The sequence below is a fragment of the Chaetodon auriga genome, chromosome 14, assembly GCF_051107435.1.
Source record: "Chaetodon auriga isolate fChaAug3 chromosome 14, fChaAug3.hap1, whole genome shotgun sequence".
Taxonomy (NCBI): domain Eukaryota; kingdom Metazoa; phylum Chordata; class Actinopteri; order Chaetodontiformes; family Chaetodontidae; genus Chaetodon; species Chaetodon auriga.
Genome location: NC_135087.1, coordinates 10,573,741 through 10,596,062, shown reverse-complemented (window position 1 = coordinate 10,596,062; position 22,322 = coordinate 10,573,741). Strand labels below are relative to the sequence as shown.

Sequence of the window (22,322 nt, the reverse complement as noted above, 5' to 3'; positions counted from 1 at the left end):
GCCACCAGCGTGACTTGGCAGATGGAAGACAGCGTGATTTATGTCTATTTTGTGATCTGACCCCATGCATGCGTGTGTGACATGTGATAAGCCCTCTACTCTATGTGATAAGCTTTAAGTGTAAACCTTATGCAGCGACACACAACGCACTTTACACAAATAAAAAAAGCCAAATGAATAAAAATGGCCACTGATTTTTGCATTTACCTATTTAACAGACCCGTGTGACTCCACTGACGTCTACCTGCGAGGGTGAGGGTGCATGTACGTGCAGACGTTACCAAATGAGGAAAGCCGCCTCGGCCATCTTAGCTGTGCATTCGTGTTTTTGTGTGTGCATCGGCATACGCCTGCGATGCCTGTTCACTGACGCAGCATCAGCAGCCCACGCCATAAATACTGCATGGCCTCAAAAAATACAGAGAATGGAGGGAAGAAGGGAAGAGGAAGGAAAGGAGAGGAAAAGAGATGAGGAGAAAACAAAGAGGAGGGGAAAAGCCTCGGTTGTTAAGATGAAGGGCGGCGGGGGTGCGGGGGGACGGAGGAAGAGACAGGAGAACGGGGAATAGTGGGGGTGGGGTGGGGGAGGATGAGGAGCAGGGAGGAGAGAGTGACTAAGAGATAAAAGTGGAGTGAGTGAATGCGAGTGTGTTTGTGTGATGAGCGGATGGCCTCGGGGAGCGGTCGACTCACTGCGCTGCTCTGCGGATGTGCTGACGGGCTCCAGGCCGTTTGCTCACACACTCGCCCCTCCGCTCCGCTCACTGCAAAGAGGACAGGGGTGGGGGGAGGGGGGCGGGTGCAGGTAAGACGGGTGAGGTGGGGGAGAAATGAGACGGGAGAAGAGCGGGAAAGTGAGGAAAGAACGTGGAGAAACAGATGTGGGAAAGGAGTGAAGGGTGGAAGAGAAAGGAGGCATAAGAAATCACAGAAAAAGGGATGAGAGGAAGGGGAGTGACCTTATGTTTGAATAGGTTAGGGAACAAAAAAAAGGGCTGCAGGCCGACCACGGGAGCAGAGCAGCGGGGATGAGCTGGCAGGTTGGCAGGGTGAAGAAGTGGCCAGAAAAGATGCTTGTATCTTCCACCGGGACACAGGGAGTGAAACAGGGCCTACTTTCTGTAACAAGGAAGTACCCAGTAAACCAACTGACGTGCCATTGGTGCAGCTGTGTGCACCCTCTGCATGCACAGCATGTGTGCCTGTGTGTGTGTGTGTTCTGCTTATTCGCATGTACGCACAAATGGAGTAAAGCTGTGTATGAGTAGGCATAATGAGCACTTGTGCATAATGTGAAGTGAACAGTATGCTTGTGTATGGAAATGTGTGCACAATTGATCTGCAGCGTGTGAAAGAACAGCAAGATGTGCGTGATCATTCCAAACACATCAAATCATGTTTTCAAGCCCGATGATGAAGCAGAACGGCTGTTGCCCTCTGACATGCAGATGTCACTCCAACTGCTGAGAGTTCACGTGTGCTCGAGTCTCTCCGTGCACACACGTGTGAAGGTTTGTTACTGAAGAGTTGCCCTAACGCATACATAAGAAACTTATAATTTGGGAGCGTGTTGAATGGGGGGTCTTTACGCAACATCCCAGGGAAGCCAGCAGATTGAGACTAGTGTTGCTGAATATGGAAAGAGGGCACGCAGCAAAGGCTGCTGGGAGTTTCTGATTGGCTGCTAATGTTGCTATCCAGGCTGGGATTGGTGGAGCTGACGCAGCCCGACATCACGTTGTCGGGACTAAACCCTTTTGAACTGAGGCAAAGCAGAGAGGCACAGATCTCAAAACACATACACACACCAATGTGCATACACGCTTGCATATACACACACCCACATACACGCATTAAAAAGAAGTGTTGCATGCAGCTGAATATGCATCTGTACATGATAGTTCCACATGCACTCCAACATAGTGTGTATATATAAACCAGGATGGGCTCCGTGCTGATCGTGTCAGGAGAAAACAGAATTCATAATGTTCCTGGGCTCGTCTCCATATATGACGATCTCTGGCGAATCTGCGCAGTTGAAAGGGAAAAGAGCGAACTTCCTTAATTTCTCCATTCTCTTTTAAGCCCAGCTCTAAGGTGGACGGAATAAATTGGAGCTTAAGCATGCGTGAAGGCACAGCCAGCGGGCCCCTTTCCACCACTCCACGCCACATTTGTCAAATCAGAGGAATTTCTTCTACACGTGAACCCAGAATTGAGAGAAGAGAGAGAAACGGCAGGGACTAGCATTTAAGTCACGCGCAACAAGCAGCAACACTCCCAGGCAAAGAAGAATGTATATTTGAGTTTGTGGTTATTTCAGAAAATGTCGCCTGGTCTTAACTGTGACAACAACAAAAAAAAAACACACACACACACACACAACTAGCGGAGTGCATAGTCAATAAGCTGCATGCTATTAATAAAACATGAGATGAGACAAGGCAGTGAGTCAGGGGAAATGCATGACTACTCTTCTGGCCCCACTGCCTTTGCCCCGTGGCGTGTCGGCTCGACTCTGTTTGTGCCTTTGCCCGTAGTAAGACATGTCTCTGCCATTGGCTACGGTGAACAGGAGAAGAATCTCATCTGATCGGGATGATGTGGTTCTCGAGTGAACCGCAATATTGACCGTTTCCTGTCCCCCCTGCTTCTGTTCTGTGGGCCCGCCTCCAGCTGCGCAGGTGAAGTGGAATGTGAGGAACGTATGCAAACACACAGCTGATGTGTCAGCTAATGTATGTATTTAGCTGGACAAACATGGCTGACAATGTAGTGTATTTAGGTCACGCAGTCTACGAGAAAACAACCATGACAGATGCAAAAGAGATGACAGAACTGATGTGGGCAATGTCACTGAGCGTGTGTGTGTGTGTGTGCGCGCGTGTGTGCAAGCCTGTTTTAAGGCTGAAGGTCGGACCTATGAATCTTTGATCCATCTCTTCCCAACTTGTCATGCCCCTCCCTACATTCAATATGAGTGAGCAGAGAACCTCTTTGCCTGTCCTTTCTCTCTCACACATACATGCACACACACACACACACACACACACACACACACACACACACACACCCTCCTGGTGCATTAATGTTCTTACATCACCTCCTCCAGTGAGCAGAAAAAACAAGAGAGCAAGAGACTCCAGGAGATGGGTTTTGGGGGATGGGGTTTCTGTCGCCGTTGGGGGTAGGGGTGGGGGGTTGGGGGCTGTTGGGGAAGAGACGTGTGTCATTGAAGTGGAGCGGTGAGGAGACCCGGATTCAAACGCCATGACGTTAAACATATGCGGCACACTGTGTACAGTATGCAGTGTAGAGGTATGGATCGGAACGCAGAGGTATTTGGGGGAAATGTTGCAGCATCACCTAAGTTTCCACCTGAGTTTCATCAGTTTTCAGAGATTAACAACTTCAGAATTGCCACCACGGGATTAAACCCACCCATGAAACATGCTATGCATAATAAAACAAAAATTCACGACATTATTCAAGCCAGAAAAGACCAAATTAAGGATCATTATTGCATCAGTCAGAAGCCCATATGTGAAGCGAATGACAAAAGGCTGGTTTACACTGGATAAAGTACACGCCATGCGCATGCTCTAACACAGAGAGAGGGGTTTCTTTCTTTCTTTTTTTTTTTTTTTTTTTTTTTAGAGTTAGGGCTTGAACATGCACCACACTGGTGTGTCTCTCCATGGATGGCTGGATCTCAGACACATTAGCACTGTCTGGCGTTGACTTACACCCACGAGACCTCCCCCCCATCATGAAGCACACGTCTGGGCATCATCCTTCTGCTCTAATACACCCCGTGCCCCTCGGGACGGGTCTTATTTGAGGGCGACTTTTGGGTTTTGTGTGTGTTTATGTGTGTGTGTGTGTGTGTGTGTGTGTGTGTGTGTGTGTGTGTGTGTGTCACTACCTTGTGTAGGATCGTGGCTCTCCCAAAAGCGCTTGAGCAGCTCCTCAAGGCTGATGTCTTCAGGGGAGAAGACCACCCTCACCACCTCGGTGTGACCCGTCAGACCTGAAGGAGAATCACCAAGCTGCATTAATCAGAATCAAGTTGTGTGACGTTTTTACGACGTCAGTTTGACTCATTGCTCCCTCCTCCTGCTCATCATCATCATTCTGCTTTTTCCTCCTACATGCTGAAAACTGCTGGATGAAACAACGGACTAAAACCAAAACCGCGATGTCTGCATGTCTTATCAAACAGTTCAAAAAGTGCCTGTTGAAAACAGCAGTGGAGAGATTATGAATAGCATCCTTGTGTTTGGTGTACGTGTCATTGAGTTCATGCACCATGGATAAAAGACACTCAGGCTGAATCCACACAGAGCATGTTATCGCTTATGGCACAATGAGAGTAAAGGAGAGAGTGGCAGAGAGAGGTGCAGATACAGTGAGAGAGAGACAGAGAGAGAGAGGGCACAGTAAAGGCTGGAGCTTATGGTGAAAGTTGCCAAAAGCACACCGACTCTCGCTCCTGTCTGCAGCTGCCAGGACCCCAAAGCTTCAACAAGCTGCCTGCAGGCATTCTCAAACTGGGGGCCACTTCAGGTCCAACGTGCAGGTGCAGGCACACACACACTTTCACAGCAGAAAAGGTACACCCACACACCTCAAAGCACACCTTAATGTTAATGCACAGGCGCTGACTTCAAGTAGTAGCCATTCCCTTCTCTTGTTCACACATTACACAGACTCATGCGCAGGTGTACACACACACATACAGTCCATAAAAATGCACACAGACAGATGCATTAAGTGCTTTGCAGGGCTGCCAAATTCTGAGACCCATTTCCTGTCTCTAAAAGACAGTTGGCACACCTAAAGGATCAACTCATGCCAAATGAACAGGGAAGACTTCACCTGTTTAAACACTTGTTAACTAAACAACAGGCACACTTTTCAGTGGATACGAGCAGCCTGTCATGAGTATCCGACATTGTAATAGTCAGTTTTTACTGGAGCCGTTGATGCTGCGCCTTTTTTATATAAGATATATATAATAAGAACATACTATACAGTATTAATGTATGTCTACCTTTTTTACTACATACATACTGACATTATTAATTAATTATTAAAACAAAGGTTAACACAATTTAACAATAGGTTGTGGAAATCAGCTGTGTTGACCCTGTAAGCGATGCACGGCTGTGTGGCATGTGTGCTGAGGAGGTGTTGAACATGTAAAAGCAAAAGAGGCCGCAGGGGGGACATCAGGTGGAGGACGCACACGGGCCAGCGAATACAGCCAAGGGCCCAGGTGAGCTTGATCAGCTGACGGCCCTCCACTGCCAGCCTCCAAGACACCAGCTCTCACCATACGCATACGATTTACTGTGGTCGCAGCAAGCAGTGAGTCGGGTTGTAGGTTAGCAGGAAGGTCAACAAGAATGGCAGAAAATAGAACAAAGAAAAAACACAGCGAAACTCGCTCACAAAAAAGGTGAACATGCACAATGATTTTCCACGCTTGTCCCATCTGAAGGGGGTGAAAGGCTGAGAAGTGATGCAGACCAGCACCACTAGAGCTGCTAGAGATTCAATGTTTAGCTGAAGGACACTTCAGCAGGGTGAATAAAACCACCTCCCAAATCACCATGCCATCCTGTTGGCCTTTTTTGTTTAACTGCTCTCTGCGGTTGGATACAGAAAAACTTCACGAAGAGAACGTCCTCACCAGAGAAACAACAGCACTGGTTGTTCAAACATTTAAAATGTTTGCAGCACGGCGTTGTTATACTGTCTTAAAATGGAGGTGGGTGGCTGCATCATCAAAACAGGTGATTCTGACACAGAGGACCGTAGATGATGCCTAGTTGCATAGCAAATGTTTGAACCGTGAGTGCAATCTTTCCCCAACCCCAGTAGTTTTAGTCGCCCAAACTCTGGCAGAGCAGAAAACACTGATACGAATCCTCTCTGGAAGCATCACATGGGTCGTTTTGGAAGAGACTGACACCCTCAGCAGCCTATTTTGGCAGTTAGGTATGAAGATTGTTGGATCCAACCCCATGCAACACTGTGCAAGCACAAAAGGTTACAGCACGAACTCTTGATTCTGCACTGCAAAGTGGACTCTGAATTAGTCAGATAAAATATGCTGATTGGTAACAGCATCCCCCTTCCATCCGTCTCTCAGCTGTCTGTATCGTCTGTCCTCCCAAGACAAATTTGACTGCACCTCAATCCACTCCTATTTCTGTCTGTCAGACCATCCACCTATCTGCCTGTCCTTCCATCCTTCCCTGGCTCTGCTGACAGTTCCATCAGCCCCTTCTTTCTGTCCGTCCGTCTGTCTGTCCGTCCAGCTGTCTGTCCTGCCCTGGCTGTGTTGACAGCTCCTCGGTCTCACGCCGTCGCAGTGTTCTGCTCCGTCATGGCCACTGGAGCGACGCCTGCACTCTCTCAGCCGATGGACAGGCAACCATTCTTTCTCACACTTTTTTTTTTCCCCCCTCAAATTTTCTCTTGCCTCAAAAGTTTATTTTACTCGCTCCCTCACTTGCCGCAGCTCTCAATCTCCGTTTTTCTGTCATCTGTCTCCATCTCCATCCCCCTTCATAGCCGACCATCTTGTTGCTGGGAAGCTGACAGAAAGAGAGACTGGAAGAGGCAGACAGATAGGAAACATGCAATCCCTTGAAGGGCTGTGCTCAGAAAGTCTGCCAGCCAAGCCCAAAGCGTCTTTCCCCTCCTCTTCATGTCCCCCATGCTGCGCCTGCACCTAGACTCCATGCCCGCCTGTAATGATGTGCCCTGGTAAATGGAGAAGCCCCCAACTAACAGCTCATGACTCCGAAAACACAAGAGAGGCACACAGAATAAGACATGGCTAGACATCTTCATTTCAATTATATATCAGCACCTACATGAATCATTCGAATCTCACGTTGAGGAAAACAGAAACAAATTCGGCCGTCGACATTCAGCCGAACATTTTCAACAGCTCTGAAAGCAAACATGCAGAATTCAAGCTTGTATCTCCTCTGTCATGTTCGCTGAATCATAGTCTCAAGGAAAGAAGCCCATCTATGGCGCTTCATACACAGTAACCTCTGTTGGCAAAAACGCCGCAGTACAGCACAGCACAGAGCCCAATCCTTACAAGTAGGTCATGGGGGGGTGGGGATGGGGGGTACAGCCCATCTGGAGCAGTGCATTCTGAGTAGTTGACTGCAGATGAAGGGAAGGCGGCAAGAGGATGAGAGCGCTGTACTTTAAACAGCCTTTCCGACTCCGTATCGTTTTCTTTTCCCTTTGCATTTTTGGTCTCTTGAACCCTGACTGATCTCAGGGAGAAATGTCCTGCCAACGCACGGCGCCTCCTGACAGGGAGGGAGCACAATCAGGTGACATATATCAAAGTGTTGAGGGTGTACATACGTAAAAATGTGCAAACACACACTCAAGGTGCAGAGTGTATTACCTGTGCAAACCTCTTCGTAAAAGGGGTTCGGTGTGAAGCCGCCGGCGTAGCCCACCTGTGTGGAGAAGACCCCCGGAAGCCGCCAGAAAAGTCTCTCGACTCCCCAGAAACAGCCCATACCTGGCATGAAACAGCATGCAGACAGAGTATTAGTGCCTCCCTGCCACCGTACCATCCACAGAGTGGCAACCAAATGTGTCAATAACCGCAAACTGCTAACAGAGGACTCCACAGTGGGTTGATTGTGATTACAGAAATGTGGGATTGTGCAGTCTCACCAAACATGATGGTCTCCATGCCTTCTGGAAAAGGCTCCACAGTGGGATTCCCATTGGCTGCATGCTTGTCTGTGAAGGGAAACAGTGTGTAAATGTGAAATCATAACAGTGTTTCAACAGTACCCATTAGCAGCCTCAGCGAGGCCTCACAGGTCTGCAAGTTCGTTACAGGCTAACGCAGGCCAGCGGATCAGAGGCAGAAGCTTCTGTGCGGGAAGACAGTTAAGGGATTACACAGCTTCGGCCGCCATTCTATCCCCACTGTCCTTTCCTCAATACCCACAATTAAACACAATCACGCAGTTATTTCCTGATCTCGCTCTAACTCTACTGTACGTCTCCAAATCGGAGCATACCAAGTGCTGGCTTAGCACCGCTGGGCATCCATGAAGCGAACCAACGGTGGCATTTCAGGGGCACGCCCTTGTGTAACTTCACGAGCAGGGAAGGGCCTCGCAAACAGACCCAGTGCTGTCCTAATCTTGGCCATGTTAAAAATACGTCATAAGTAAAACAAACTGGAGTGATAAGACGTGGCGGGGGGGTGGGGGGCGTGGCACTCTACTGCCAACTGTGCTGCATGGAATTAGAGCGCTAAAAAGGAAGTGTATGTGTGTGTGTGTAGCCCACAGATGTGTGAGGAGGATTAGGGTTTAAGAAGACTGAGGTGACTTAGCGTGCAAATCTCCACTAAGCAAGGCTGGTTTGTACTGCAACCACTAATATTAGTCTACAGATAAACAGGCCACAGGGTGCACTAAGAGCTTAGGCACATACCAATAATGGATGCTTGCTCTAAGTTCAATGTGCGATTGCTCTCTGGCCACTCGGGTGTGTGATGTGCGACACTGACCTGAACACAAACAATCTCTAATCTGATAGAGGCATAATAGTTCATTTTCTTGATAGGCCCGAGATGAGCTCAAACTGAGACGACAAAGACCAATCACCTGCAGCTGATTTTCACTGTAAAGCCGGAAGCGCTGAAAGGAAACGATGGCACGCCTGGACCCTAAAGATTAACAAGTGTTTTGAAGAAGATAGGCGGCAAAAGAAGCGGCGCAGCACTTGAGCTGATACCACCTGTCTTGGTGTGCCACCTTAAGGGCACTTTGAGATATTAGACAAACTTGTTTGGTTTTTCTGTGCAGTAACAGATTGCAGTAGCATGAAGGACTCCTGAAATGTCACAGAGGCCTGGCTGCCTTCAGGCAGTCCCTTCCTGCCCTCCTGTTGTGCGACAGTTCTGTCTTTTAGCAGCAGGTTGTTTGGCACTGCCAGGTCATGTTCACGGGCACAGTCAGCTGCAATCAGAGTACATCTGTGTCAGTGACTGTACTGGCTCAATATTCTCCGTCCACGTGGGGGGGACTTAAGGTGGTGGGAGGACAGGAAAAATCTTCATCCTTCTTCTGTTTCGTCTCTATCCTCTGCTCACTCTCACCCTCTTGTCCTGCTTTTCTGGCCGGAGATAAAAAGTACTGAAGTTGCCAAATGATGGAGAGAGAAAACGAGAGAGTGAGAGAGAGACAAGTGTGCGATAGAGGAGGAGGAGTGGGAGGAGGAGAGTTCAGCCTGCCAAAACAATAAAAGGAGTAAATAGCCAGTGAGAAGCAACAGATGAGGGTAGCAGAAAGGCAGTGAAGGATTCTTTTGGCTTTCAGACCACCATGCCTTCAGGCGCTATATAAAAAGACCAAGCACTTCATCCAAGAGAGAACACAGGGAAAACAAACAAGCAAACAAATAAACAAACAAAAAAAAAAGAGAGGTAAAAATGAAGACAGCCAAGAACACGCCGACACAGCACTGTCCAGAGAAGCCAAACTCCGAGCCAAACCTCCCCGCCCTCTCGTCTCTCTCAGCTTGCTCTCCATCTTCACTTCACACTCTCTTCCTCACACCACCTTCCCATCATCCCTCACTCTCCTCTTACAAACACATGCACTGCACGCAATCAGCCGCACAATCACTCGCGCACCAACCTCTGCTGTGGGTATTTCTCCCATGGAGCAGCTGGCAGTGGTCCAGGTGGTGCCAGGCTGGCTCCTTTCACTGTGCCTAGCCCAGCATTCCCCCCTGCCAGCCCTAGCGCCCACACCCCATTCTGCCAGAATTACCCCACCTAACACACACAGGCACAGAGAAAGAACTGGCTGAATACCCTCACTACGCTGCCTCACTACGCCAGCAAAAGAAAGAACAGAGGACGACAAAAAACAAGCAGGGAGGGTGACTGACTGAGCTTACAAAAGAAGAAAAACAGGCTGAATATGGGGGAAGGATTCATGAAAAGGATTTTTTTTCCCAACTTGGATGAGATATGGGCGTAATTTCTTTTGTGCGCCTTTGTTTTCGAGGATATCTGAAAAGCGCAGTGCAGGCTATACAGTACAACGGGACTGAAGCGGAATACTTTGGTCACCTTTTGTTGCTTTTAGCATGGTGTTTGTAGGCGGCTGGACCAGAACCAAAACATCGGACCCGGCGCCCCGCCACTTTGCTTGTATCATGGTTGCTATCAGTCAAGGGCACAACAATCTATCTGTTGCACAGCGGATAATGTCCAGTTTGACTTGTTTCGGCGGGTATTTAGTCTTTGTTACCCTTCGATTCTACCCGTGGTCCCCTGCTTCTCACCCGTTAAACTGAAGTCCAAGCGCTGCTGCCCCCTCATGCAGAGAAACGGGAGAGGTACTGTCCCTGGATGCCAAAACTGGTAACAGAAAGGTCGATTTCCAGGCTGCTCTGTTTATTTCCTTCCAAAAAAAATCCATTCTCTCTCTTTCCCTCTCTCTCTTCCTCTTCCCTCCCTCTCGCTTTTCCTCTTTCTAGCTTCACACAGGTTGGCAGAGAGTCAGGCACGAGTCGTCGGAGGAGGGTGATGCTTTATACTGGTGCCAACTACCCTCTGCTGTATGGGAGGAGGGGTAGGGGCGAGAAAGAGTGGGGCAAAGGAGGGGAGGGGAGGAAAGAGGAAAGATTGGTGGGAGGTGGTTGATTTTTTTAAAAACAGTGAGAGGTAAGTCAAAGAAAATGATGCCGCTGTGGCCTTGAAACAATCAACTTGGTAGTGTGATACATGCATTTAAAGCTGCCTATGCTCAGGGTAGGAAACCTGTCTAAAGTCTGAAGAGGACAACTTTAAACCCATTCCGTACTAGCAAACAGTGGCTATGGAGAAGAGCTCTGGCCCCATTATCGCCTTCCAGCAAGATGGCGGCACATCCTGTTGTGGCCTGCTCATATATATTTACTCAAACACCAATTGGATGAGCAAAGAGGGCGATGGCTTCCACCTGCTTGGCACAAATTAATAAATGTACGTTGCTTTTAACTACACAGTAAAATGTAGCTTTACGCTCTGCCTCTGCAGATACGCCAGAGCAAATCCACCCATTCTCTATACCGCTTATACTCTACAGTGACACATCCCAGCATGCATTGGGCAAGAGGCATGGTGCACTATTCAGGGTCTCATCAGCGAGCAAAATCTCCCTCATTTGTTTATCCGGTTGCATACTTTATTTGCATGCTTTCCCATTTACTTGCATATTTTTTCTTCCCCTCTGTGCTTTTTGCAAAAGCCAAAAAAAAAAAAAAATAAATAAAAATAAAAAAAGCAAGGGCATCTGGAGACAGCAGGGATGGGAAAACAAGAGAGAAATGATGCCAGAAATATATCTTCGCCATGAACCTGCTTTAAAGAGTTATAGCGAAGCATGTAACAGAGATTGATTTTGGTCAGCTGACCTCCCCCATCCTGTTTGGAAGAAATATTGGCAGTCTATCCTGCACTGACTCAAAATAATAGCTACTGTGCCCCTACCATGTACCAATCTGCCACTGGATCATTCTCGCCAAGGTCACAGAGTACGTTACACAGACTGGAGTGAGGGAGGGGACACGGGACGTCTGAACAAGGAACAAGGAGCTTCTTTAAAGAGGCTGGACAAGCAACTTTCAAAATTAGTGAGAGAGGACAAATGTGCGCGCGCGCACACACACGCACACACACACACACACACACACACACACACACACACACACACAAAGCTGGGACTGCACAGGGCATCTGTGGTGACAGTCCTCGCAATGCCTAAATTTCTCATGCTTACTAGCCCACACTGAAAAACACAGAAGCATGCACACACATACACACAGCAGAACAACCCCGTCCCCACCTAAGCCGCCCCCCACGGTGAAAGGGGAGGAACAGATTTCTGCCATGCGGTGTCTCCGAGCTGCTTCGACAGACGGAGCAGGAACTTACGACGGGGCGGAGCCTTCATGCGCATAATGCCCAGATGGGCCCCTGGACGCTGCGGCACCGCTTCCTCCTATGCGCTCACACCCAGCTCCCACAATGCACTTTGTGGACGCCTCAGTCTGAGGAGGTGAAGGCAGGGGCCAGGTACAAATAGCACCATGTCTCGCCTTTGTCGCACCTGTCCCAAAATAGTCTGATTAAAAATCTGAATGAAAGGATGAAACGGACAGGTATGACTGGTACTGACAGGATGAAACTGCAAACAGGGAGCGAAAGAATGTGCACTGAAACTGAGAAAATGGTTTCAAATCTTCACTTAAGAGAAGCAGCTAAACCTTTTAAAAGCAGCACTACCTCGAACAGCATATTTTCTTTTGAGTGTCTGACAGTGTTGAGAAGTTGATCCACACAGATTTCTTTTATCCGGATTTCATCGTCAACTATTTGTAACACAATCCCACCATACATCCCAACGGGCTGCCACTTCAGGTTCTGTGGTTGCCTCAGAGATTTCATTACAGGCCCAAAAACCAAATCGCAAAACACCAAGCGGGCTAATGAGCACTGCAGCAAATGCACCTTGGGCATACTTGGTTTAAAAGGTTAAGTATGCCAGATTAAGTTCCCATGGCCATAACTCAAAGGGAGAAATCGCTGCTGATGAGGATAAACTGTGTGAAAACATAACGCAGAGAACTGAGTGTTTGCAATGCTTCATCTAAAGTCTGGTGGTAGATGAACTCTTTTTTGCATAATTTAAGAAAATAGAACAAAGAATATATTAACTACAAACACTAAAGTGCTGGCAGAAATCACAAATGGTACAACAGGCTGCAAGTTTTTGGCTTCTTCTGCTTTTTCTCAACATATTCTTGTAATAACATCTCTTTGATACATGTTGTGACGGTCATTTCAATATGAAATCACATCCGTGAAGTGTTACCTCTCTAACAGACAGGTGAGCTCCAGATTGATCTGTGGACTAACCTTCATCTAACGGACTTGTGTCAAGAATGCTGTTGGCCAAGAAGTCTCAATTTCCTCATGTCGAGGACTGCCAAGTGAAGACACTTTGCACCGCAGACACACACTTGAGAACGGTTTTGACCCTGATCCCTGTGATTTCTTAAGATCAGGTTTTCACCCTGTCTGCCTTTCGTGCAGAATGGAAACACACAAAAAAAAAAAGTTCAAACACCTGTGTTATAATGAGGCAGAGGCGGCTCAAACTTAGAGTCTTCACTGAGGAACACATCATACTGACTCTTGTACAGTAGGCCTTTAATGAGATGCAACTGTTCTGTCTAGCATTTAAATAACAGCTTACCTTTATTGAAATATATCCGTCTTAAAGAGTTGTAACTCAAAAACTACTTAACAACAGCTCTTAAACACTGAAATCCACCCGTTATTTTTGTTGTTAAATAACAGCACGAGACAGTTTTCAGGTATTTTTCTACCTGAACTCTGCTAAGGTCACTGGCGTGCCTTTATGGCACGCACCGCGAGCAAGTGGACAGTTTGCCAGCGGTCAGCTCGTGCCAGCTCCCATCACCATGGATATAACTTGTCACCGCGTGTCATTTACCTGCCACGACCATTTTCTCCTCTCTTCCTTTCAGAGCGCGGTCTCTGCTCGGCAGCTGAGTTTTATCTGCCATTGAGTCAGCGGCAGCGAGCGACACGGAGACCAGAAGCAGCCAGACGGTATGTGTTTGTGTTTGGGAGAACAACCGTGAAAATGGCAGCGTCTTCCGGGATGCCTCCATAGCGCCGCGCTGTTGGCGTCTCACGCCGTGGAGAGGGAGGGGTGGAGAGACGGCGGCGAAAGCGCAGTCAATATGAATATTCATCGTGCGTGGGCAACGTCGTGCACTGCATATTAACTAATCAAGGGGTTAATATGACTTTGGCACAAAAGCCTACAGTGCACCGTGTGCGGGAACGAAATTAAATTTAAATAAATATTCACGCCGTTCTGCATGCAAATGAGCTCGCGCCAATTATCAGCCCTCGTTCTGTGGGAGGCGCTTCTGGTCGTATCAGGTTGGAGTGTGGACGTATGGATGAGTAGTTTTCTCTTTGTGGCTCATTTTACATGCGTGTCCACGGCTAACAGCCTGCGAAGTGGCTCAAGCCCTGCATGTATTATACAGATGTTTAAAAAAAAAAAAAAAAAAAAGCGTCTGTAGAGGAAACTGGTTGTGTTGTTTCTGTCACACAACAATGGAAATACCGAAGTCCATGTAAAACCCAACTAAGCACATCTCAGATTTGCTCCATGTTGAGTCTCTGTATCTTTTGTTTTTTTGTCATTTAAACCTGAAAAGTGCATTTTTCTTTAAAAAGCACTTATTGTGATATAATATGTAGCTACACCTGTAGGGTGGAGGATGGTGAACAGCACATCATTTTGGAGACACAATTTTCTGCTCTTTACACCCAACTATCAGGTTGGTTTGGTCGTACCTGCTGACAAATGCCAAAGTCATAAAACTTAATTACTTTCATTTATAATATATGTGCCGTCAAGTTACCTGCTCAGTCGATGGTATTTCCATGGATTACCACTGAGGTCAAACTCCACGACCGAACATGCTACGTCATCTTGGGTGAAGTTTAGATACACAGAAAGTTGTACAAACCGGATTCCAAAAAGGTTGTGAAAGAAATAAAAACAGACTGCTGTCATGTGCAAACAAACTGTGTTTACCGACAAGCCTTTCCGGGACGCCCCTTTCATACACAATCATGATACTATCACCTGTTACCGGTGAACCTGTTTACCTGTGGAACAAGTGTCCTGTCCCAACTTGTTTGAAACATGTTGCTGGTAAAACATTAAATATATTGTGTATTTGTACTGTTTTCAGTTGAGTATATGAACAGAAAAATACACACATGGTAGAAGTTAGCCTTTCTAAGAATAAGTAAGTAGTTTTGATGCCTGTGTAACCAAACTACAACAGAAAACTGGAAAAAATGAAACTTATAACAACATCAAACTAAGTGCATTAAAAATAACAAGGCAACAGTAAGTGGCACATGGGATCCACCAGTGCCCTCTTATCCACCATAACCTGCTTCCTCTGTGGGTTTTGTCACTTTTCAGGCAGTTGCAGTGATCGTCCTGCAGCAACGTTAATTGTAATGTTGCAGAAACAACGACAACACGGCGATATCAGATAAACCAGTCTGGTATGATGAGGCTCAGTCATCAAAAACTGTGTTACAGAAATGTGATGATTTACTGGTTTTGTCTGTTTATCATAAAATGAACATCTTTGGGTTCGGGGGGTGCTGGTTGGACAAAACAAGGCAGGGATGCCGCTGTGGACTCTGGGAAACTCTGGTGGATATTTTCCCACTGTTTACTGATATTTTATATATGAAACCATCAGTCAACAATAGAATAAATCAACAGTTGTGGACAAGAGTCACCAAGAGTCTGGAATCCTGCTGGCCTAGTCGTTGAAGACACATGAAACATAACTGTAACATCCCTCTCGCTCTGCCCTCACATTTACTGCCCGATTCTCCACAGAAACCTGTCCATTAAAGGCAAAATGTCCCCCCAGAAAAAGTTCCAGTGAGTCACAGGCCTGCACTGGTCAGCTCACCCTCAGATGCGATTTTATCCACTACAGCCAGACCAGCAATGCGATTGTAATGAGGATGATTATTTATGTGTCAGGACTTAAAGCATTCTTGTGCATTCTCTGAACCAGCCAATTTACTAGTAACAAAGAATCCAGGCCATTGTTCCTGTATCCTGCAAGCCAGAATAACATCACACCCTGCTGCAATCCCCCTTTCCTCTCTCTCTCTTCCCCTTTCTCTCGCTCTTATCTGTCGGGGAAATGAAGCTCAATCACCTGCGGAGGAGCTGAGGGCGGCACAGGGGACTTTGCAATGCAAATGCCAGGTAATTACCCGAAAGCTAGGAGAGTGGAAGCACACAGGATGAAAATAGAGCAGGCAGAGAGAGAGAGAGAGAGAGGGGAGAGAGAGAAAGAGATGAACCGAACACTGGGTTCACATGCCTGTTGATGCAGGATGATTGGGGTGTTTTGGGTGTGTGTGGGGATGTAGGAAGAAGAAAGGGGAGAGGGGAGGAGGGGGCAAAAAGGTGATGAGAAGCACAGGGATGGATGGGAACCACACACACTTACACATACAGAGAGACCACGGCGTGTGTTAATTTCCTCCCTGTGTGTGCGTCTGCATCCATGAGCGAATGTGTGCACCCCTCTAACAAATGATCAATAAATTTCGTGTTTTCCCGAGTCTCTGCTGTATGTGATGGAGGAAGGATCTGCTTTTAATTCAGAAGAATATCTGCGGTGAATAAACCATTTTTTGCATGAGTGCAGTAGCAGTTTGAGTAGAACTGTGTGTGTGTGTGTGTGTACACGCTTGCATGCGTAAGTGTTTGCGCCTGGGTGCACCACTGTGTATGTGCTCTCTAATGGGCACTTGTGTATGTAGTGTACGTGTGTGCATGTGGTGGGTGATTGCATATGTTCGTGTGTGTGTGTGTGTGTGTGTGGTTTGTGTGTTGTACCGAAGGATTTAGTGGGTATGCCAGCTTGCAGCTGTTTGATTGTCAGTGAGTGAGAGCGAAGAGATGTGCAGATGTGAGTGAGTATCAAAGAGATTATGAAATGACCTGGAATTAAACACCGCAGTAGGTTTTAACCGGGTATCGTGGCATGTTAAGCCCGCTGTTTGATTGCTGGAGAGCTGTGTGTTTACCCAGTTTAGAAAGTTAAATGCTATTTCATTTAATAAGTTTATTTGTACGTCAATACAGGAATATAGCACTTGATTGTTTGATTGTTTGCGTGTTTGTGGAAGATATTACCAAGCAGTAGTGTGACTCACAAGCAGTTTGCACCTTGGCTCAATAGCTACCTCTGATTAACATCTGAACAGAACAGGAGCCAGCCAAACAGAAAACTGTTGTGGCGATTTAGTGTAATTGTGGCTTTGCTAAAGTCTCACTTCGCCTAATTAGAATAATAAATCATTCCGCCTCGTTGTTTTCAAAGGGCCCTCCATCGTCTCGCCGAAGCAGGTGGGATTGTGGGATGGTGTGAAAAACAAAGGCTTTGATTGCCCTGCTGAAGCTACAGTCAGTTAAAAGCAACGTGGCGCTCTCCCGGGATTCATATTCAAAACTAAGCCGTATCAGTTCATAGACCTGAGTGGGAAAAGCCAACTTGACAAATTTTGATTCATACGCTGGCCCATGCTTGACTTCACTTGACATAAATCACTTGGCTCATTGGAAAATGGAGAGAGGAGATTGGGGGGTTTGTTTGAATGACATGAAAGGCTGAGGGGTGATTGCGTGGTGGAACCTTTCCAAGATGCTTGTTGTGTCTTTCAGTGGCTTTCTCCAGGGAAGTAAAAACACATTCTGCTGAGGCCATATTATGTTCTCGCACACCTTGCAATTTAACTCTTCTCCTCCTCTGCTTCCGTTTCCTCTCTGAAATTTGCCGACATGAAGTACAATAACAAAAATGAAGAAAATTAGACCAAGCATGGGGAATACTGTCTAAGAGCAATATTAATTTAACCATTGTTTTCATTATCCATTAATCAATTAAAACAAATGTACAACTTCTCTCTTGTTCATAAATTTTCTGTTATGACACATGTTCGACAAAAATGTAAATTTCTGTAAATTGTTCTTTCAGCTTTGAGAGTTTTCCACAATATGTCTCAAACTTTCCGAGCCCAGTTGCCAGAATAAAATGTTGTCATTGCATGTTTCTGCAAATCATTGATACATGAAATTACATACATAAAATAAGTGATGACACATGAAATTACGTATGTTGATATGCTACATGCACATCAAATAACGTGTATACTTGAATCTATCCATTTTTACGATAGATATCAAAGTGCCGCGGTTCCGATTACTGGTTCCTGTTTATGAGCTGAGTTTCTCCTCAGGAGGAGGAGGAGGAGGAGGATGGGATGGTGGTGGCGTGACAGCGAGGTGAGACGACTGCCAAGCAGCAGACCACTGTTCAAGCTGTGTTTGTGGCAACAAAAGCAGGTACTGTAGGCCAAAACACGATCTTTTCCTAACCATAACCAAGTGGGTTCTGTGCCTCAACCTAGCCAGACCTTAACCACAGCACTGGTCCAGCATGGAGCTGAAAACTGAAACGTAAAGAAATGTAAAGTTTCAGCATCATTCTTGGTTTGCAGAAAGGTACAATGCCAACATTTATTCCGGCGACTGGGTTGACCTTTTCTGTTCCACAGTGATTACAAACTGTATGCACTCCTGTTTAGGCAGCCATGTCTTTTTGTGTATTCCTCTCATTTGATGCTCTCTGAGTCTATACTCGGGATGCGCCTCTGCTTCTGAACAGATAGGCTGCCAATTTGTAGTCTCTCTTAAGAGCCGTGTAGCATGGCGTTTTATTGTGAGTTTTGGATTTGTTATCTCAGTGGTTCAAATAATTAGATTTAATTTGTTCAATGGTTTCACTTCGTTGTAAAATGTTTGTGGCGGAGGTGGTGCTTATGAAGTAAATCTGGAGAGCTCCTGCATCTGAAGGGCTTTATACAGTATGGCAGGGATTGTCAGGGACTACATTTAAGGTTTAATAGCTCTTTTTCAATATTGATCATGAGTGGGAAGAAAAGCTCTGCTCTGCATGAATTGTTTGGGACTCATGAACCTTCACACTTTATTATATTGGTTCTCTGCTGAATGTTTGTCCCTTTAAAAAAGGGAAACTGTTTGAGCCCGACGCTTCAGCTGCACGTACAGCCATGTTATTACATGCATACATACATGCATTTTTTTGGAGGGCATTTACCTTCAGACCAAATAGTTTTACAGGAGTTGTGATGATGTTATGGACAAATGGACAGCAAATTTGAACTGCTTTATATACTGTTGGGTGGTTTTACGTGTAATGACGTGATATATTTTATAAACTGACGATATGTTTTGCACATAAAATCTATTCTGAAAAGTAGCTACATAGCTGTCAAATGAATGCAGAGGAGTAAAAAGTAAAATATTTCCATTTAAATATAGTGGAGTAAAGGTACAAAGTCAAATAAGATGGAAATTCTCAAGTAAAAGTACCTCAGATTTGTACTTAAGTAAACGGTTGTATTCACTGGAGGTATTTGTTAAATAGGAGTTACCCTACAGTCTCCTCTTGCACTGCCTCCTCTCCTTTACATTTGTTGCATTTTTACACATTTCAGAGTGGCAGGCAGAGGTTTTAATACCACTGACACGATGTGCAGATACAAGTGGACGGATAAACGGAGAAAACAAGAGGTGATTTGAGCGAGCTGAGGGCGGCTATATAACGCCAGTCCACTTCCTCTCCCTCTCGCTCTGGCGCTCCACCCGTGCTAAGAGTGGATGGGCTAAGCCACTCTTGCCCTACATACAGCCTAAACAGCAGATTACTGACTGTCCCTCTAATCCCATGCACCAGGGCATGTGCCACTGTCACCATGCACCAACCACCCAATCACCCTGCAGCCACCGTCACCATGCCTGCTGTTCTGCTAGCTGTGCAACCTCCCCCACCCCGATCCCCTAACATCTTCTCTCTTTCCGCTTTTGCTCAGTCATTTTGGATTTTCGGTTTTAATTCTATCCGAATAAAGCACGCTGGAAGATGAGATATCGAAACACTTCATTCCACTGGAATCTGTCTCGCTGTCTTCCCTAGCAACACCTTGTCCCATCCTCATCCCCCCAGTGCCCCCCACCCTCTCCCAGTTTTAACCTCCTCATGACCACCTGGCATGGGACAGCTTCCTCCAGTCCCTCAGCCTCACCTAAACCACCAGGCCTGAGATTAGGGTTAATCTGGACCTTGTGTCATCCTGTATCTATCCACCACCCCCACAGCCCCATTCTTTCCTCCCTCCCTCCCTCCCTCCTCTTTACCAAAGAGGCTTTGGTTTAAAATCCTTTATTGTGAACCCCCGCTCCCCTTGCAGTGTCTTTCTGCCTAACGCCAACTGCAACTTTTCCTCCCGCACCACATCCTCAGCCAATCCTTAAACAGATACTGGTAGAACCTGTCCCCGAGCGATGCTGGTTAAGAGATGTGAGCAGAGGATTTTTGCATTGTCTTCCTCTTTTGAAAAAATGTCGAATTGGGCGAGCACAGGCACTATGGAATAAAATGAGACGCTCGCTCGTATATGTGTGCATATGAGCGTGCGGCAACACATGACTATACTTAGCAAGTGTGCACACAGTGTGAGGACTTGCCTTGTAATGGTGTGCATGCAATGGTGTAATCTAATGGCATATATGTGTATCTTTGCCCGTGAGTGTTTGAGAGTGCCTGCTCAATTCACATGAACAAGGGATTTAGATGAGAGTCTAGAGAATTCATCCTCCACTCTGCCGTCCCAATCACCCAACCCCCAGTGCATTTAGCCAGCCGAGCCCTCCCGGTCCTCTCACCCCGAGGACAGACTGAAGGCAGGGAGGCCCGAGTTGGATGGATGAAGACACAACACAATGGCGCAGAGAGCAAAGATGCGTAGAGAATGAAGACAAAAATGGGGGAAAGATACAAAGTGCCAAAGCCCCTTTTTATTTTTTTGTCTCTGGAAATAAATGGCAAATTCTCCCTCAAGCAAAGTCTCCTTTCTTGAGTTGAAAAGCCAGCAAAAAGCACTTGGCAGACAGAAACTGGTAGAATGGAGAGTGAGAGGTAGAGAGGCAGCGAGGGATGTAGGCCAGCAATAAAGTGTCTTATCGTAAGGGGGCAGAGAGAAAGACCCTTGAGCATGAGAACCTGCATGAGTTGGAGGCTTTAATGAGAAAACGGCATGGAGGATCCATTGAAATGATCACAAGATGCTGATCTTACAATATTAACGTCAAATTCCCTGTGTAATCATAATCAGCCAGTTTCTTGAGCACTGTTTAATTTGTTCCGATTACACAGATAGTCTGTTCGCTTATTAAAAAGTCGGAGTACATGTAACATAATGATTATTTATAGGGTTCATTCATACGAATCCCAACCAGCCAGAGGTTCCTCACACACAGACACACACACACACAACATGAACAAAACACACACACACACACACACACACACATAATCCGAACCTGATGACATTATTGTTGATGTGGCAGACCTGGATGCACAGCAGTAGGACAGGATGCGAAAGGTCTTCTAAATGGATTAGGAATCTGGAATCCCAATACTTTGAGCGAAAAGGAGCAGCGAGATGCAGGAGTGACTGGTAGAGCGAGAGTGGCTGATTAAAGGGGAGAGAGCGACAGAACATGCTGAGAGAGGAAAAAGTGGGAGAGTGAGGGGCGAAACGAACAATGTTCAAAGTGATAGTGATTGTGCAAGAGTGCAAAATGTCCACAGAGAGCGAGAAGGAGAGAGCGAGCGATGTAGTTAATGGATGTAAATTAATTGCTGTCATGTGGATTCTGATACCAATAAATCAGGGTCAGTGTGGTCTCCGGTCTCTCTGCATGGCTAGAAACAGGCAGGAGGAACATACCGAAAATAAAAAAAATATATATTTGTATATATCAATATATGCAGTAATGTACAAATATACACATATACTGTTAGTCAAAGAAAATAAAGCACGATATGTTTGAGAAATGTTTTGAGAAATGTTCTGATCCTTGTGCAATTTGTGGAGATCAGACGGAACTTTGTGCAACAACATATATCAACTCCATGAGGACTAAAACTATAAGATGAAATAAAATCTATGGAACCACAAAGTTGTGCACTACATGAAATAAATGTAAATAAATGAGCAGCAACATAAAACAAACGTCAGTGCGGCACTCCGAGCACTCGCCGCTGTATAATCTGCCTACATGTGATATTTGGGATCCAGCGTGCCGCGCCATAAGATCCCCTTCATCAGGAGGAGCTTTCTGAAAAACGCACCTCAAGTCCAAACAGAATACTGGATGCCAACTAGTGCAGACCTAACTGGGTTATAAATGCAATGTGGTCCAATGAATTAGTCATGCTTATTACTGAAAATTACCACTGTGCTTTCTGCTTAACTAGGCTGCAAAATTGATTTACCTTATTTCCCCAGTCTATGACCATCACAAAGACATCCTGTTATTATGAGGGCTATGAGTATTATTGTATGTGTTAATCAGAAAATACGTGAAGCATGTATTTTAATTACAAATCATACAAGAGCAATTTTAAAAACAAAAGCCTCTCTGAAAAACGCGTTGCCCACACATTAGAAGAAGCTGCTACGCTGCAACAGCACCAAATCCTAAATCAGAAAAAAAAAAAACCTGCTAATGCTG

General features: G+C 46.1%; 1 protein-coding gene across 3 annotated transcripts in view; it reads right to left on the bottom strand.

Moving 5' to 3' along the window:
• The window catches only part of msrab (methionine sulfoxide reductase Ab), a 31,737-nt gene extending 17,750 nt beyond the window's left edge, over positions 1-13,987 (bottom strand). The window contains exons 1-4 of one of the 3 annotated variants that reach the window (XM_076748622.1): positions 13,581-13,987; positions 7,723-7,791; positions 7,445-7,564; positions 3,926-4,030 (exon numbers count right to left, since the gene is read on the bottom strand). In XM_076748622.1, the coding sequence (XP_076604737.1) occupies positions 3,926-4,030; positions 7,445-7,564; positions 7,723-7,791; positions 13,581-13,845 (559 nt within the window). In that variant the 5' untranslated portion in view covers positions 13,846-13,987. Of the gene's footprint in view, positions 1-3,925; positions 4,031-7,444; positions 7,565-7,722; positions 7,792-9,707; positions 9,814-10,362; positions 10,617-13,580 lie in introns of those variants that run through there. The other 2 variants (XM_076748623.1, XM_076748624.1) reach the window with 2 other exon arrangements.
• Between the last annotated feature and the right edge of the window lie 8,335 nt (positions 13,988-22,322).